The sequence below is a fragment of the Cnephaeus nilssonii genome, assembly GCF_951640355.1.
Source record: "Cnephaeus nilssonii genome assembly, chromosome: 1".
NCBI classification, from domain to species: domain Eukaryota; kingdom Metazoa; phylum Chordata; class Mammalia; order Chiroptera; family Vespertilionidae; genus Cnephaeus; species Cnephaeus nilssonii.
This window is the reverse complement of record NC_137072.1, coordinates 93,058,811-93,073,666: the sequence shown is the minus strand read 5'-3', so window position 1 is coordinate 93,073,666 and position 14,856 is coordinate 93,058,811. Positions and strand designations below refer to the sequence as shown.

General features: G+C 43.1%; 1 protein-coding gene across 9 annotated transcripts in view; it reads right to left on the bottom strand.

Moving 5' to 3' along the window:
* The window catches only part of APBB2 (amyloid beta precursor protein binding family B member 2), a 336,993-nt gene that overhangs the window by 200,558 nt on the left and 121,579 nt on the right, over window positions 1–14,856 (bottom strand). For 8 of the 9 annotated variants that reach the window (XM_079777652.1, XM_079777646.1, XM_079777651.1 and 5 more), the window contains one exon: window positions 3,980–4,092. The exons of the other annotated variant lie outside the window; for it this stretch is intronic. Coding sequence is in view for 6 of the 8 variants with exons in the window: in XM_079777646.1 (XP_079633772.1) it covers window positions 3,980–4,025 (46 nt within the window). In the remaining 2 variants the exon portion in view is untranslated. The remainder of the gene's footprint in view (window positions 1–3,979; window positions 4,093–14,856) is intronic. 9 annotated transcript variants of the gene reach the window in all.

The window sequence follows — 14,856 nt, the reverse complement described above, 5'->3', positions numbered from 1 at the left end:
ATGACAGGAGACAGAGCAGCTGAGGTTAATGTTTCCACAGAGTGGCCACTAAAGAAGGTCAGCGGGAGGCTTCAACAAGCAAATTTCATCTAATAATCCGGAGAAGGGAGGTACAAAGGGGAGCGGTGAGAACAGAAAAGAAACCACATAAAATAAATGACGGTTTTAATGCATTGGACTAAGGCCGTGGTCGGCAAACTGCGGCTCGCAAGCCACATGCGGCTCTTTGGCCCCTTGAGTGTGGCTCTTCCACAAAATACCACGGCCTGGGCGAGTCTATTTTGAAGAAGTGGCGTTAGGAGAAGTTTAAGTTTAAAAAATTTGGCTCTCAAGAGAAATCTCAATCGTTGTACTGTGGATATTTGGCTCTGTTGACTAATGAGTTTGCCGACCACTGGACTAAGGGATCAACAATATTGGAATGAAGGGACGGAAAGCACACAAGGGCGAGAACCACATTCCAGCTGCAGGGAAGGACGTTTCAAGCAACATGTCATGCAGACACACAGCAGGCCAACGGACCAACGTGTGCCCCATGGAAAAGGCAGCCACTCACTCTCCTTCCCACCAGCAGCAAGCACAGGTGACATGCCCAGCAGAGGCCTCTGAGGATGCCAGCAAGTCCCTGCACCCAGGAAGGTAAGACAAGAAGACAGTTTTCTCCTAGAGAACTCTGGGTAAAAAGGAATATGTGTAAAAGAAGAGCTTCCTTTCAGCTACCTGACAGCTAAGCCTTTGCAGCTCGGAGCCCCCCTGGAAAACTCCCAGGGGGTGGGATGGGGGCGGGGAGGGTGTGCAGGGAAGCATTCCCCAGGACGGTGAAAAAGGAGCACATTTACATTTGTGAATTTCTAAGTAAATTTAACTTCCCAAAAGAGCAAACGCTGGAATTTTAACCATTTGAAAGAAGAATTTCCTTGATATATATTAGATCCAACCATATGAAATAAGCATTTTAGTAGGCTGAATAATAACACTTTCATAGGGTTCAATGATAGCACCTGGTTTCCAACTTTCTTCTACATCAGGGATAGGCAACATTGTTTTAACAGGACAGATGGTAGATACATTAGGTTCTCAGGGACAAGAAGCAAAATAGAGATTATACAGGGATTTATATAACCACTAGAGGCCTGGTGCACGGATTCATGCATAGGTGGGGTCCCTCAGCCTGGCCTGTGCCCTCTCATAATCTGGGACCTCTGGGGACCCCTTGGGGGATGTCAGACTGCCGGGTTTCGGCCTGAGGGATGTAGCAGTGCCAAAGCGGCAGGCAGCTGGGGAGGAACCCCAGCCGGGGCTGGGCACAGCTCCGTTGTTGCTCATCCTGGTCCCGCTGCACCTGCTGTCACCACCCGGTAGTGCTGCCACGAAGGCAGGAGAGGCTCTGGCTGGCGAGCCTGGCTTCTAAATACTATCAGTTAAACATAAACCTTCACCAGTTCAGCACCCTGCCATATTCTACAATGGAAATAAGAAGGAACATTACATGGGCTGAGCGGCACTTGTGCTGTCTTCCCCCTGGTGGTCAGTGTGTGTCATAGAAATTGGTCATTCCCACAGGGATCAGGCCTAAACTGGCAGTCGGACATCCCTCTCACAATCTGGGACGGCTAACTCCTAACCACTTGCCTGCCTGCCTGCCGGCCTTATCTCCCCTACCTTGCCCCCCTGCCAGCCTGATTGCCCCTACCTGCCCCCCTGCCGGCCAGATTGCCCCTACCTTGCCCCACTGCCTGCCTGATTTCCCCTAACCTCTCTGCCTACCTGATCACCCCTAACTGCCTCTGTCTGCCTGCCTGATCACCCTTAACTGCCCTCCCCTGCCGGCCTGATCTCGCCCCTAACTGCCTCTGGCTCGGACTCCACCACCATGGTTTTGTTCTAGAAGGAAGTTGGACATCTGGAAGATGGCCAGACGACCCGGTCTAATTAGCATATTACCCTTTTATTAGTATAGATAGATTGTATAGGATAGGATTGCTTAAATTAGGGGGTGGGGAGCCTTTTTCAGCAGGAGGAGATACTCTTGGCAGACAAAAACACATAATCCCTATATCTGGACTGATAGCCAGCCATATGCACTATACTGCCAAACCAGTCATTAACAAATTGAATCACTTTCTTACACCTTACACCAAACAGCAGTTGCCCTTAAAACCCCTCCTCAGCCCCCACCTTAGGTTCTGCCTTCACAGTTCACCCAGATTAGGTTCTGATTGGTCGGTTTCTATGCCAGTCAGCATCAAAAGCTCCGCTCCTAGGCAGCCATTGGCTCCTCGCAGTTCACCCAGATTAGGTTCTGATTGGTCGGTTTCTATGCCAGTCAGCGTCAAAAGCTCCACCTCCTAGGCAGCCATTGGCTCCTCGCAGTTCAACTAGATTTGGTTCTGATTGATTGGTTTCTGTGCCAGTCAGCATCTCCGGGCCTATCTTCAGGCCTGATCATAGTCAGGGCTGATCAGCAGCCACCCCAGGCTGCTGGCAAGTGGGCTGAACTGCTGACCTCTGGGAGAGAGAGAGAGGCTTGGCTGCCGCTGCTGATCAGCCCCACCTCTCTCTCTCTCTCTCTCTCTCTCTCTCTCTCTCTCTCTCTCTCTCTCCGAGAGGTCAGCAGTTCAGCCTGCTCACCTGCTCTGTGCGCAGCCTGGCATTCGGTCGAGCCTTCAGTCATTTTGGATGTTACGACTCTGGCTCTTTATATAAATAGATGTGAAATGTAACCATTTAAAACCACAGAAGCCATTGTTAGCTCCTACCAAAAAATGGGCCTGGCTGAATTTGGCCATGAGCCATACTTGGCCAACCTCTGGACTACAGTATACAGGGTGAGCTTTTTGTGATGATGTTCACTATGAAAACTGTTCATTTTACAGTAATTCAGTAATGGCCTTGGAGGATGCTAAGGTACATGTGAAAAGCTGTCTACCCCACTCCTGTGGCTTTGACCCTGGTGCTTGGTCTGAATCCTCACCCTGTTGTCAGTTCTCCCTCCAATGCTGCTCCCAATGATCTGGCTGTTAGGGTGATGTTAGAAGCAGTTGTCTGGTTATGGCTTTGAGGGGGGTTCTAACTTTCCTATGAAGAAAAAAGTGAACTATACAAGGAAAAGGGACTTAAAGGTGGATATGGACAAGCATAACACTGCACGGGACATGGAAGCAAAGGCACTCTGGGGAATTACACACCCAAACACAACCCTGACTTGAAGCTAAAATTCCAGAAATTCAAAGGGAAGCAACAAAAACAAAGAAATATCTAAACAGCTAGCTGAAAGACTAAAGGGAACAAAAAATATGTTTGAGACAAACTCTCCTTTATAGAAATAAGAAGGAACATTACACGGGCAATAATCATTTTTCTCCTAAGTGAATCAGGGGTAGTGACAAACAGGAAAAGGGTACAATTGTAGCCATTCCCCAAAGATGATGATAGGAAAAACCTAAGTGTTGTGAGGCATTGAAAGTCATCACTGAGGCAGTCAGGAATTTCCTCTTTGGAAAATGTTAAGAAATAAGAGTTGGGGCCTCCCTCCCTGACACGTGTTCAACAATGACATCCCCAGAGGACCTCTCTTCTGAATCCATGAATTTTTTTATTTCAAGGAATTCAAAGAGTCACTGGGACATGTTTTTAATTTATGGCATTGCTATTGGTCCAAATGTTATATATTGTGATGAAAAAGGAAAGCTAAAAAAAAAACCACACACACACACACACACAAAACCCTCTATATGACTGGATGCATTGAAAGGAAGATTGCTGATATACACTCCTGGTCTTATAGGGCCAATATAATATAAAAAATTCTAATTTCTCATCATTCAATATTAAACATTTACCCTAGAGCGATTCACTCTCTTGCATTCCTAAATGCTGTCAATTAAATATAAACCTTTACCAGTTCAGCACCCTGTCATATTCTACAATGGAAATTAAAGGGAGAGAGGGAGAGAGAGGAGAGAAATCCCATACATACATGAGCTGCCTGGATGACAGTGAGCCTCCGGGTACCGTCTGCCCATAGCGACCAGTCAGCACATTGCAGGGGCCTCGGGAGTCTCCACTACTCAGGAAGACTGAGAGGGTGTGCTGTGGTGGGGGAGGAGAAAAAAGTAGAAACAAAACAGAGATTGAGAATGATGACTGCATTTTTTTCATTAAAATGCTAATGATGACCACAAATTTCCAGATAACTACATTTATGAATTATTCATGGTCACATCCGAGGCGGTCTCCCTGTCCCTGCAGGCAGGCACAGAGCTCGCTGACGATTAGCATGTGGCCCCTGCCATAAGTGTGACAGGAGTGCAGGCCACTGCATGTCTACCCAGCAGGGCTGGCCCGCTGGCCCTCTCTGGAAGACCAGGCAATCCCACGTGAGTCACCTATGCCTTTTCATCTCACGCTTCCTTAACGAAAAGGAACAGCAGCAGCCCGGTTCTTTGCTGTTACAGCTGAACTAATATCCTGTGAAAACTCTAAGAGCTTGAAAGGAAAAAAGGAAATTTTCTGTACTGGGTAGATAAGCCGACAAACTGACTCTTAGAAAAACTTTTTACTGAAATCTAACCTTGATACAGAAAAGTACACATACCGCAAGTGGACGGCACAATGGATTTTCCTAAACTGAACACACCGGGTCAAACCCAGAACAGTATCGGCACCCCAGAAGCTCCCTTCATGCATAGATTACTTTTGCCCATTTTTTGTAAACATGCAACTGATTTACTGTCATTATTAATTTTTCCTTTAACAACCACTCGTTGAATCCCTACTATATGCTAAGCACCGTGCTGGACACTGGAGCTACAAGGAGGAATAAGACACAGGCTCTGTCATTAAGGAAAGTGAAGTCTAGTGGGGCCTAGAGACACACACAATGCACCTGGTAGGACAGTGGGATGGGGCAGTGACTGAGAGTCACGCCAAGCAGGGGCACCCAGCCCAGAAATGGAGAGGTCAGGGAAGGCTTCCAACAAAAAGGGATGCCTGGCATGTCCTCAGGCTGGGCAGGTCTTCGCCAAGCTGGTAATGGGGCACAAGACAATGGAAAAGCAGGTAAGAAACCGCATGGTGTAATTCGGTGTGGGGAGTGAAGCAAAGAAGCCAGATCATAACCTTACTCACATACCCAGGAACTCTGACTTTATCCTGGTTACAGACACCCCCTGATGGGTTAGGTCTGGGTTTCAGATGCCTTACTGGCTCTGGATGGATCCAAAGGAGGCAGAGTGGAGGCAGGGAGACCAAGTAGGCCAGTTTAATTGTTAGACCGGAGAGGCAGGGTGGGGATTAGGGTAGCGGAAGTAAGTAGGAAAGGGAAAAGGAGAGGAAGAATTAGGACTGAGGAAACATCCAGATGCCGAAGCAAAACAACTTGGAAAAATGACTCTATGTGGGTGGAGAGAAGTGACAACTGAGGTAGAGAATGCAGGAGAATGAACAAGTTTAATAAGGAAGATAAAAGGTTTAGTTGGGGGCATTAGAAGTTGAGGTGTAGAAGATTCAGGTAGGGATGCCCAGATATCCTTGAGTATGAAGCTTGGAGAAGAAACCTAAGCAAAACATAAAGGCATATAAGTGATCGTTACACAGAAAGTAGCAGAAATTATGTTAGTGGGTGATGCCACTGAAGGAACTTGGATAGAAGGAGAAGATTGGAGGATCAGAGCTAAAAGCAGAACCCTACAGAACGTGAACAATGACAGAATGGGCAGAGGAAGGTCTTGTGCACAAGACCAAGGGAGAAAGGTAGAGAAGTACCATGGAATACAATGAGATGAACAGAGAGGAGAGATGAAAAACATACCTTTGGACTTGACAGTCAAGCAGTCACTGGCCACCTTGACGGAGGGAGGTTTCAGTGGAAGGGTGGAGGCACAGATCACAGAGCCAGCAGAAGAGTAGAAGGAGAATGGATGGTTGCTGGAAGAGATACGTGCTGATGGAAGTCCACATTGAGAAGCTAAAGGAATCGGTAGGGAGAGAAAGGTTGAGAGTACAAGAAGAAGGAGGCAAGGATGGAATAAGATCCCAAAGGAGGTGGGAAGGGCTGGCCCTGAAGAGGAAGTGGAATCCACAACCTTCTGATATTAGGAGAATATTAGAATTAGAGGAATAAAGACAAATGTGGTTATAGTAAGTATGTAGGCAACAGCACTGGGATGTTGGAATCAATATACCAAATGACATCAATATTGTCAATAATAGCTGGCAAGACTTTGCTGAAATGAGCTGACACATAAATGGTTTGGAGACACAGATCTTGAAAATCTTGGTTTCTGGCAAAATTAAAGTAGTTCAACCCCATTTTAATGAAAATAAATACTGTATCCGCTAGTACATATCAAGGTGGAAAAGGGTATTCGTGAAATAAGCACACCCATAGTAGAACTTAATAGTATCAAAAGATTCAGAAGAACACTCTTCTTAAAATGATCTTAGGTTCTGGATGACAATCTTTCCAAAGGTTTGCATATAGTTTCATTAAGTGAAACTACTACCCACCATCTTATAAGGCTTCTTAAGATGCTTCAATTCAAAGATCCCTCCTAGCATGACTAACCTAATGAAAATAAAGTCAGACATCCTATATAATAAAAGCCTAATATGCAAATTGTCCCCTCGACTGGTAGTTTGACCAGGAGGTGGGGCCAGCCCGGCCAACTGCCCGCAGCGCCCCCCCCCTCCCCGCCAGGCCCCACCCAGGCTGGCAGTGGCAGCAGGCAACCAGGGTCAGGGAGGCCCTGGCCGGCAGCTGGCAGCCAGCAGCCGCTAGGGACCCTGCCCATGCACGAATTTCGTGCACTGGGCCTCTAGTTTGAATATAAAGGCAAGGGGAGAATGGAGCTGGCAGAGGCACCTGTCCCTGAGATTTCCTAGTGTAATGCCTCTTAAGACAGTGCCATTGGCTTCCCACTTCAGAATCCTGCCCACTCTTCAACCTCCAGTCTCAGTAAATTCAGAAGTGGGTGGAGGTATTGGAAAGCACTCCAATCATGTTCAAAGCAGCAAGGTTCATTAGAAAATCTAATGAAATGGAAAACGCCTTGAAAGTAGATTCTATGTTCCCTGGACAGCCTTTGCGACCTCCGAAACTTTGAGGCTGCTCCAGTTTGTCTATCCTGTTAACATGAACATTTCCAGGCCATCTTTGGAAGATGGCAGCATTTTAGAATTCTAGATAAGCACCTTATCATCACTGAATTCTGCCAAGAGAAGGTTCCAAAGCCATCTGATGCCTACTGACTGGGCCACTCATCTTTGTATCCCCAGGGCAAGGATATATAACAAGCAGTCAATATACAGTATATGGGATTAATCAGTAATCCAATGCATAAGTGAAGAGTTCACACAACTAAGAAAGAGACCAATTAAATAATGAGACCAGAAATAGTCTTTCTGTTCCTTCCTTTCCCACCCTCATTGACTCAAAGCCAAGCTGCAAATCACAGTCAACTACATTTCCTTTCCTCTCTCTGCACAGAAGAAAATCTTTATGATCTCATAAATAAATATTGTGTGTTAAGTAAGAGGATTCAGAAATAACCGAAATTATGAAGAAAAAAAAAGCCTCTTAAATGAGAAAACAGGTAGGTGCGAACATTTGGAGCATACAAAGAAATGGAAATTGCCCACTTTACATCTGTCTGCCTCCTCCTTATCCTTCTGCTTGAAGGACAGGACATCATTACTCTAACAGCAGGGTGCCTCTCCTCCCAGCCGCTGCTTCAACACAGCAACCTGCTCAGGTTCAGCCCACTGGGGCAATAGATAGTAATAAGATAATGAAGACTCGCTTCTTTGAAAATTCACAGGTCTATGGTTTGGTACTAATATATATTTATATTATTCATCATTTCACTTCTTTTATAACACACAAGCTTTGAGGAATCACTGATCACACTGAATACATTTTACACATCACACAGCAGCACACTATGGTATTGTCTGAAAATAAGTTTAATAATAAAAATTTCAAAAGGAACAGTGGGATATTGTTGTTGTTGTTATATGTACTATGTGACATTTTTTTCTGAGCTGTTAAAAAATAACTCGGTCCTGAAAACAACCAGTGTTTCTGCCCATCTGATCAGCAAGATCTTGAGAAGGAAACAACTCTTTGAGACAGCCATCCTTCTTTCTATTCTTGATTAAGAATGCTAAGAGATCAAGACGAACAATACACTACTCACCTGAATGCAAGCCATCGAGGGGACGAAAGGAATGTTTATGGCAATCCACGAAGTGTTTAGTGTGCAACTTTTTAATTACTATATTTATGATACTATTCATAATATATTCACTAACAAGTGCTCTACAAGGACATTAATCCTCAACAGATACATTAATGCTGGGCCTCTCCTACAAACTCTCATTATGCTGATGTGGGGCAAAAATGCCAAGAATTTTCTCAAGTAAACATTTCATGTCAATAACCACTTGTGCTACTATCTCCCTTTCCAAGTATTTTATGACATCATAATGTCTCTACTTAAGTATTTGCTATTATTGACCTAAAAAAACAAATTTGTAAACAAAATGTTTAAAAATGGCTTTATTTAATGCAACATTTAAAAAAATATTGACCATTTATTTTTTTAAATATATTTTTTATTGATTTCAGAGAGAAAGGAAAAGAGAGAGAGAGATAGAAACATCAATGATGAGAGAAAATCATTGATCGGCTGCCTCCTGCATGCCCCCACTGGGGATCAAGCCCACAACCCGGGCATGTGCCCCTGACCAGAATCAAAACCGGGACTCTGCAGGCCAATGCTCTACCCCCTGAGCCAAGCCAGCTAGGGCTAATGCAACATTTTTATATGAAAGCTGTGCAAGCTACTAAAAAAGTTGGTAATGTTCTTCAAAAATAATATATTCTATAACATTTACAATTCTCTGAATCACTCTGCAGTTATTATACTATATAATCTTGCTACTTGGAAAGCTCAAGGAGTAAGATATTGAGAATGATCAAGATTTTCATAATAGTTGAAGGACTACTCATCTAAGTTATTTGAAAAAGTGGATTTACTTTCAACCATACTGAATTCATTTTTTTTTTCTAAAAGGTAATGCCTTCTCAGAGAATCTAGAATATAATTAACCTTTGTTTGGTGACACGAGATCATCAATATGACTGTCAATGATCTTGCTCCCTTGGAACATGAGAATACTAACTCCGAGGAAAAGGAGCTGGCCCAGTGCATACGAGGCAGAAGTTGGGTTTCTACCACCAGGAGGAGAGCTGGGTGGGGAGTTCTTATCAAAATGACAGAGCACTCTGAGAGTCAAAAGGAAGAAATTGCCAACGTTCAAACACCAAGGAAAGCACAGATATAAGTACTCTTTGGAGAGTCAAAGGTGAATCCAAGTGACAGATCCAGGTCTAAAGACAAGTAGAGTCAGGATCTGAGTTGAAGATAAATCAATGCAATAGAGGCACAGGGCATAAGATTGACTTTGGGTGGATGCTACTAGTAACCAACTAAATCTCCTGTAAAGGCAACACAACCTTCCGAAGCACAGAGGGCTGCTTGCTCTTTTACTCAAAGCCTCTGACTGCTATGCTCTGGGAGATATTTCGTCAGCCTTTAATCGTTTGGTTATCGCCTCTCCTTTGCCCTCAAGGGTCAAGTCTCATTGCTGCCAGAGTATCAGCGTTTCCCTTCTTCAAGACAGCTATGGAAACCAAATAAAATAAAAAAGTATAAGAGAACTAAACATAAAATACCAGCTGCAGATAAGATCTGAAGGGCACAGTGCTCAGACTCTGCACCCATACTTGGGCAGTTGAAATGTCTTTTTTGTTTATTCCTTGGTTCTTGGAGGATTCAAATACTAATCCTTAAGTAGGACTCATCTGAAGTCATTTGTACAAGCACAGCCAAGCCTAAAACCAGGCCCGGAGGTGTTATTTGTAAGTGACCACTGTTATTTAACAAGCACTCCTTGTAGAGAAATCCAATAAGCTGAATATCCAGAAACACAACAGATCAATTGATCTGGTGTGAAGCATCTGTGGAAATAAACCCAAAACCTAAAGAAAGGAGGGCTTTGTCACCGGGGAAGTAAATGGCTGTGGGCACGTCGATTAGCCTTCCATGCCTCATCCGTACAATGGATTAATCATACCTACCTTGCAAAGGTGTGAATGAGAACAAAATGAAAGGCGCAGATGACATCAATAAATGTAAATTAAACCTAATTAAGTGGAATCACAGTACATAACCCCCTATGACGCACACATCTTTATTTAAAGCTGAGAAAGTCATATGCCTGGTGGTTTCCACCCAATCCCCACCACTTCTTATGATAAGAACTCCCCCCCCCCCCCAATTATTTTCGATGGAACTTTTCTTCTGGTTAATAAATAAAATGTTTTCAATGTAACCATTTAAATAGTAAGTACAAATACTCATGTTTTTTTCAGATTAAAAAAAACACAAACTAAACTGTACAACTCCCCCATGATGACATTCCTACTTTGTTTCTTTCTTAACTTTTTTTAATCCAAGTTATTTCTTTTCTCTCTTTCCCAGTTTTCTTTACTGAATCTTTGTGGATATTTTTTCTCATTTAAGCTAAACCCTTGCAATAACAGCAACTAACATCTTTTGTTATTTACAAGACACTTGAATATACATTACCTTATTTCTCTTAAATTACGTCTACTTTCTTCTCTTTATTTTCCCTTGCTCCACTTCCCAAAAACACAAGAAGAACTTTCCAAAATCAGCCAAGAATCAATTTTTCTCCTTCCAACAGCCAACACAGTAATACACAACACTCTGCAGAGTTGCCTAATGCAAGTTAGACTGTGTACGGTTTACCTAAATCCTGACACATCCAATTCTCCCGGCAAATAATTTTTCACCCCTGGTGGTGATTTTTTGAAGTTAAAGTACAGTGGGAAGTGTGTACATGTTAACTATGTTAAAACAAGACACGTGAACCCCTTCAAGAATCATCAAAAGTAATACATGATAAATAAAAGGAAGAAGAGGTCAAAATATTGGCAGAGAGAAAAAGAACAAAGTTGTTGCTGCTATTCTAGCTTTCAGTAAAATTCCCGTTACCTACCTTACCAGAGCTATTTTTCTCCGAGCTCTGCAATACATAATCTGATAGTTAAACCTGTGAAAACCATAAGGGATGCACCCATCTCACTAAAAAGATGATCTTTTGAGTTATGCTAATGAGAAAGAGTATCTATTTCTGGTGTGAAGGACAGAAGTACTTCCTCCTTGTTGCCCAGAGGCAGCAACACCTCTAGCAAGTGTTAGCAGGAAGACAGATGCCTGGCACTCCTACTATCGCGAGGAAAACAGGAACCTTCAAATAGAAATGTTTCCTCTCAGAACTTGTACATACTCTCAGTCTTGATTTACCAACAAAGAACATGAGGTGTCTGAAACAGAAGAAATATTAATTCTATCATGTGAAGATAAATATCATTATTTTTTTAAGTTTCTGTAAACTCTAGATTGGGAATCAGATCAGATTCTCCTACGCCAGTGGTCGGCAAACTCATTAGTCAACAGAGCCAAATATCAACAGCACAACGATTGAAATTTCTTTTGAGAGCCGAAAACCAACTTCTGCGCGAGGGCCACGAAGTTTCAATTGCACTGTACGTGCGTGCCCGCACGTGGAATTTTGTGGAAGAGCCACACTCAAGGGGCCAAAGAGCCGCATGTGGCTCGCCAGCCACAGTTTGCCGACCACTGCCCTATACTCATTCAAACGCTGCAGGACACAAAGCCTTTAAAATTTGAATTGGCTTCCCTTTGCTTTACAATGGTTGAATAAGGCCTATAGTAATTTACAGTAATTCTTGAAAGACCTAAATAATATATTAAAAATTGTAAAAAAAAAAAAATTCAGTCACTACTGTTAAAATTAGGGTGTTAATAAAATTTAAGGAAAGAGTTGAAAGATCGTATTTGGTCCTGATTCTGCTGTGGTGTTTACATGTTCAATAACGGAAGCCTTTGGCACATTACAAAACCTTCTGTATTTTACAGGAGTTACTCTTGAGTGATTTTATCCTAGGAATGGAGAAGGATGTCATGGTCCAACTTTCTCCTACAGAATCTAGAGATGCCTCATGGAAACTCAGCATCCGGCAGAGTACAACCGGGACCACTGGAGAGAATGGTTCTCAGAAAAGAATGTTTTTCCAGCTTGAACACAACTCAAGTCAAACTAGTAGGAAATCTAAGAAAGACAGACCCAACTGGGATTATGGTTGTAGAACACTCCAGGCAATAAAAGTCAGTTCTTTATATTATAGGAAACTGCATGTTATTCTTGTGAACGGGTGTGAGATCAAACTTGGAATTTATACCTTAGGCATAACTGACCCTTTTTCCTATTACATACTCAAATCAAGAACGGGTAACACCTAGCTCATTTTGTCAGTGAGAGTAACAATCTCTGAATGGAACTAAAAAGTAGAGTAAATGGAATCCATCCTACAGTAACCTAATTAACTCTTCGTTAATGGACCAGACAACCATGTATCCAAATTGAAAGACCAAATCTCAAAAATTCATTAGTAGGGATTTTGAGTTGGATGTGGTAGATTGCAATCATGTGCTTAACTCCATTCCCTCCACTAAACGACAGTAAGCAAGAGGCAGAGATAAACTCACAAGAAGAAAGACAATGAAAGAGGAGAAAATTAATTGGGGGGGGGGGGGGGGCGGAGGGTTGAAAATGGAAAGCATATGGGCCAAAGATGAGTGAGTCTTCAAAGCAGGGAAAAACTTAAATGCCTACAGACAGAACTGTCAGGAAGAAGCAAGCCAACATGGGGCACAGAACCTTAGGAAAGCGCAAGTTCATTATGATGAAACCTCAGAACATTTAAAAAAACACAAAAAACTAAATACGCTCCCTCCCCCCACGTCGCATATAAAGTAACCAGAATCAGAAAAGCATCCAACAATTCAGTAACAGAAGCAGAAGAAAATGAAACAAGGCCTCTAAAACGCTCAGGAAAAACAATTTCCAACTTTAATTTTATATCAATCATATGTGTGGAGAAACTAAATGATATTTTCGCACATGCCAGACTCAAGAAAAACTACATCATACATACTCTTTCTCAAGAAGCAACTGGGCAATGTGCTTCCCCCAAAGAGAGAAGAAACCAAGAGTGAAGCCATGCAGCATAAACAGGTCAGTCAAGAAGTCCCAAGGTGAGAGTAAAGGCAAATTCCTGGCCAACAGCTGTGCCTGAGGCCTCAAGAGTAAACAGTCCAGAATGGAGCAGGCAAGCGGAAGGCTCCAGAGAAAATGTCACACAGACACAAGAACTGAGAGACAAGCCATTGTATTTGACCTTATCTGAGAGTTTGGGGATGAATAAGTAGTATATAAGTAGAATTTGAGTTTAATAAAAGAAATTTTTTAATATGCTGTACAAGAAAGAAAATCAAGCCATAGTACATGCATAACTCAGCTGTGAAAAATACAGTGAAAACAAATTGAGATATAACTACCTTGGAATGTAAATGATAGGTATTTAATGGAGGGAGAATAAAAGGGAGCTAACCTCTTATCTTCCTTAATTAGAATTCAATATTTAATGTCTAAAATTGAAAAAAAAATCAAGAAATATCGCTCTAGCTGGTTTGGCTCAGTGAATAGAGCATTGGCCTGTGGACTGAAGGGTCCTGGGTTCGATTCCAGTCGAGAGCACATGTCCAGGTTGTGGGCTTGATCCCCAGTGGGAGGTGTGCAGGAGGCAGCCGATCAATGATTCTCTCTCATCATTGATGTTTCTATCTCTCTCTCCTCCCTTCTCTCTGAAATCAATAAAAACAGGTATTTTTAAAAATCAAGAAATATCAATATAAACATATTAATTAGCTATATGGAAGTAAATATTAGAAAAAGAGCTAAATGAATTTAAAGTGGTTGCCTCTGAGAAGTGGGAATAATGCAAATAAGCAGGCAGAAAGTTGTAAGCTATATATATGTCTTATTGCAAATAAAAAATAAATTTTTAAAAGGGTAGAAATTGATTAAACCATCTAACCATATAAGACTAACTGACAATGTAAAATTTCATTTTATACTATAAACTAGAGGCCCAGTGTATGAAATCCGTGCACTGGGGGGGGGGGGGGCGTCCCTCAGCTCGGTCTGTGCCCTCTCACAGTCTGGGAGCCCTTGGGGGATGTCTGACTGGCAGTCAGACATCCTTAGCGCTGCCGCGGAGGTGGGAGAAGCTCCCACCACAGCCACTGAGCTCACCAGCTGTGAGCCCAGCTTCTGGCTCAGCGGCCCTCCCCCTGTGGGAGTGCACTGACCACCAGGAGGTAGCTCCTGCATTGAGCGTCTGCCCCCTGGTGGTCAGTGCACATCATAGCAACCGGTCATTCCGCCGTCAGGCTGAAACTGGCTCTCCGACATCCCCTGAGGGGTCCCGGATTGTGAGAGGGCGCAGGCCAGGCCAAAGGACCCCACTGGTGCACAATCAGGGCCGGAGAGGGACTGCAGGAGGGCTTGAGGGCGTGTCCGGCACATCTCACTCAGTTCCGATTGGCCGGACCCCAGTAGCAAGCTAACCTACCGGTCAGAGTGTCTGCCCCCTGGTGGTCAGTGAACATCATAGCATGCAGCTGAGTGGCCTTAGCATATCATTAGCATATTACGTTTTGATTGGTTAAACAGCTGACTGGATGACCGGACACTTAGCATATTAGGCTTTTATTATATAGGATAAGGAAACAGATAAACCTTAATCTGCTCCTCCCAATCAAACCACTAATATTCAATTTAATTAATTTTATCTTGAAGTAGTAAGGAAAATACTGTGAGAGGTCAAATGTGCCTGGC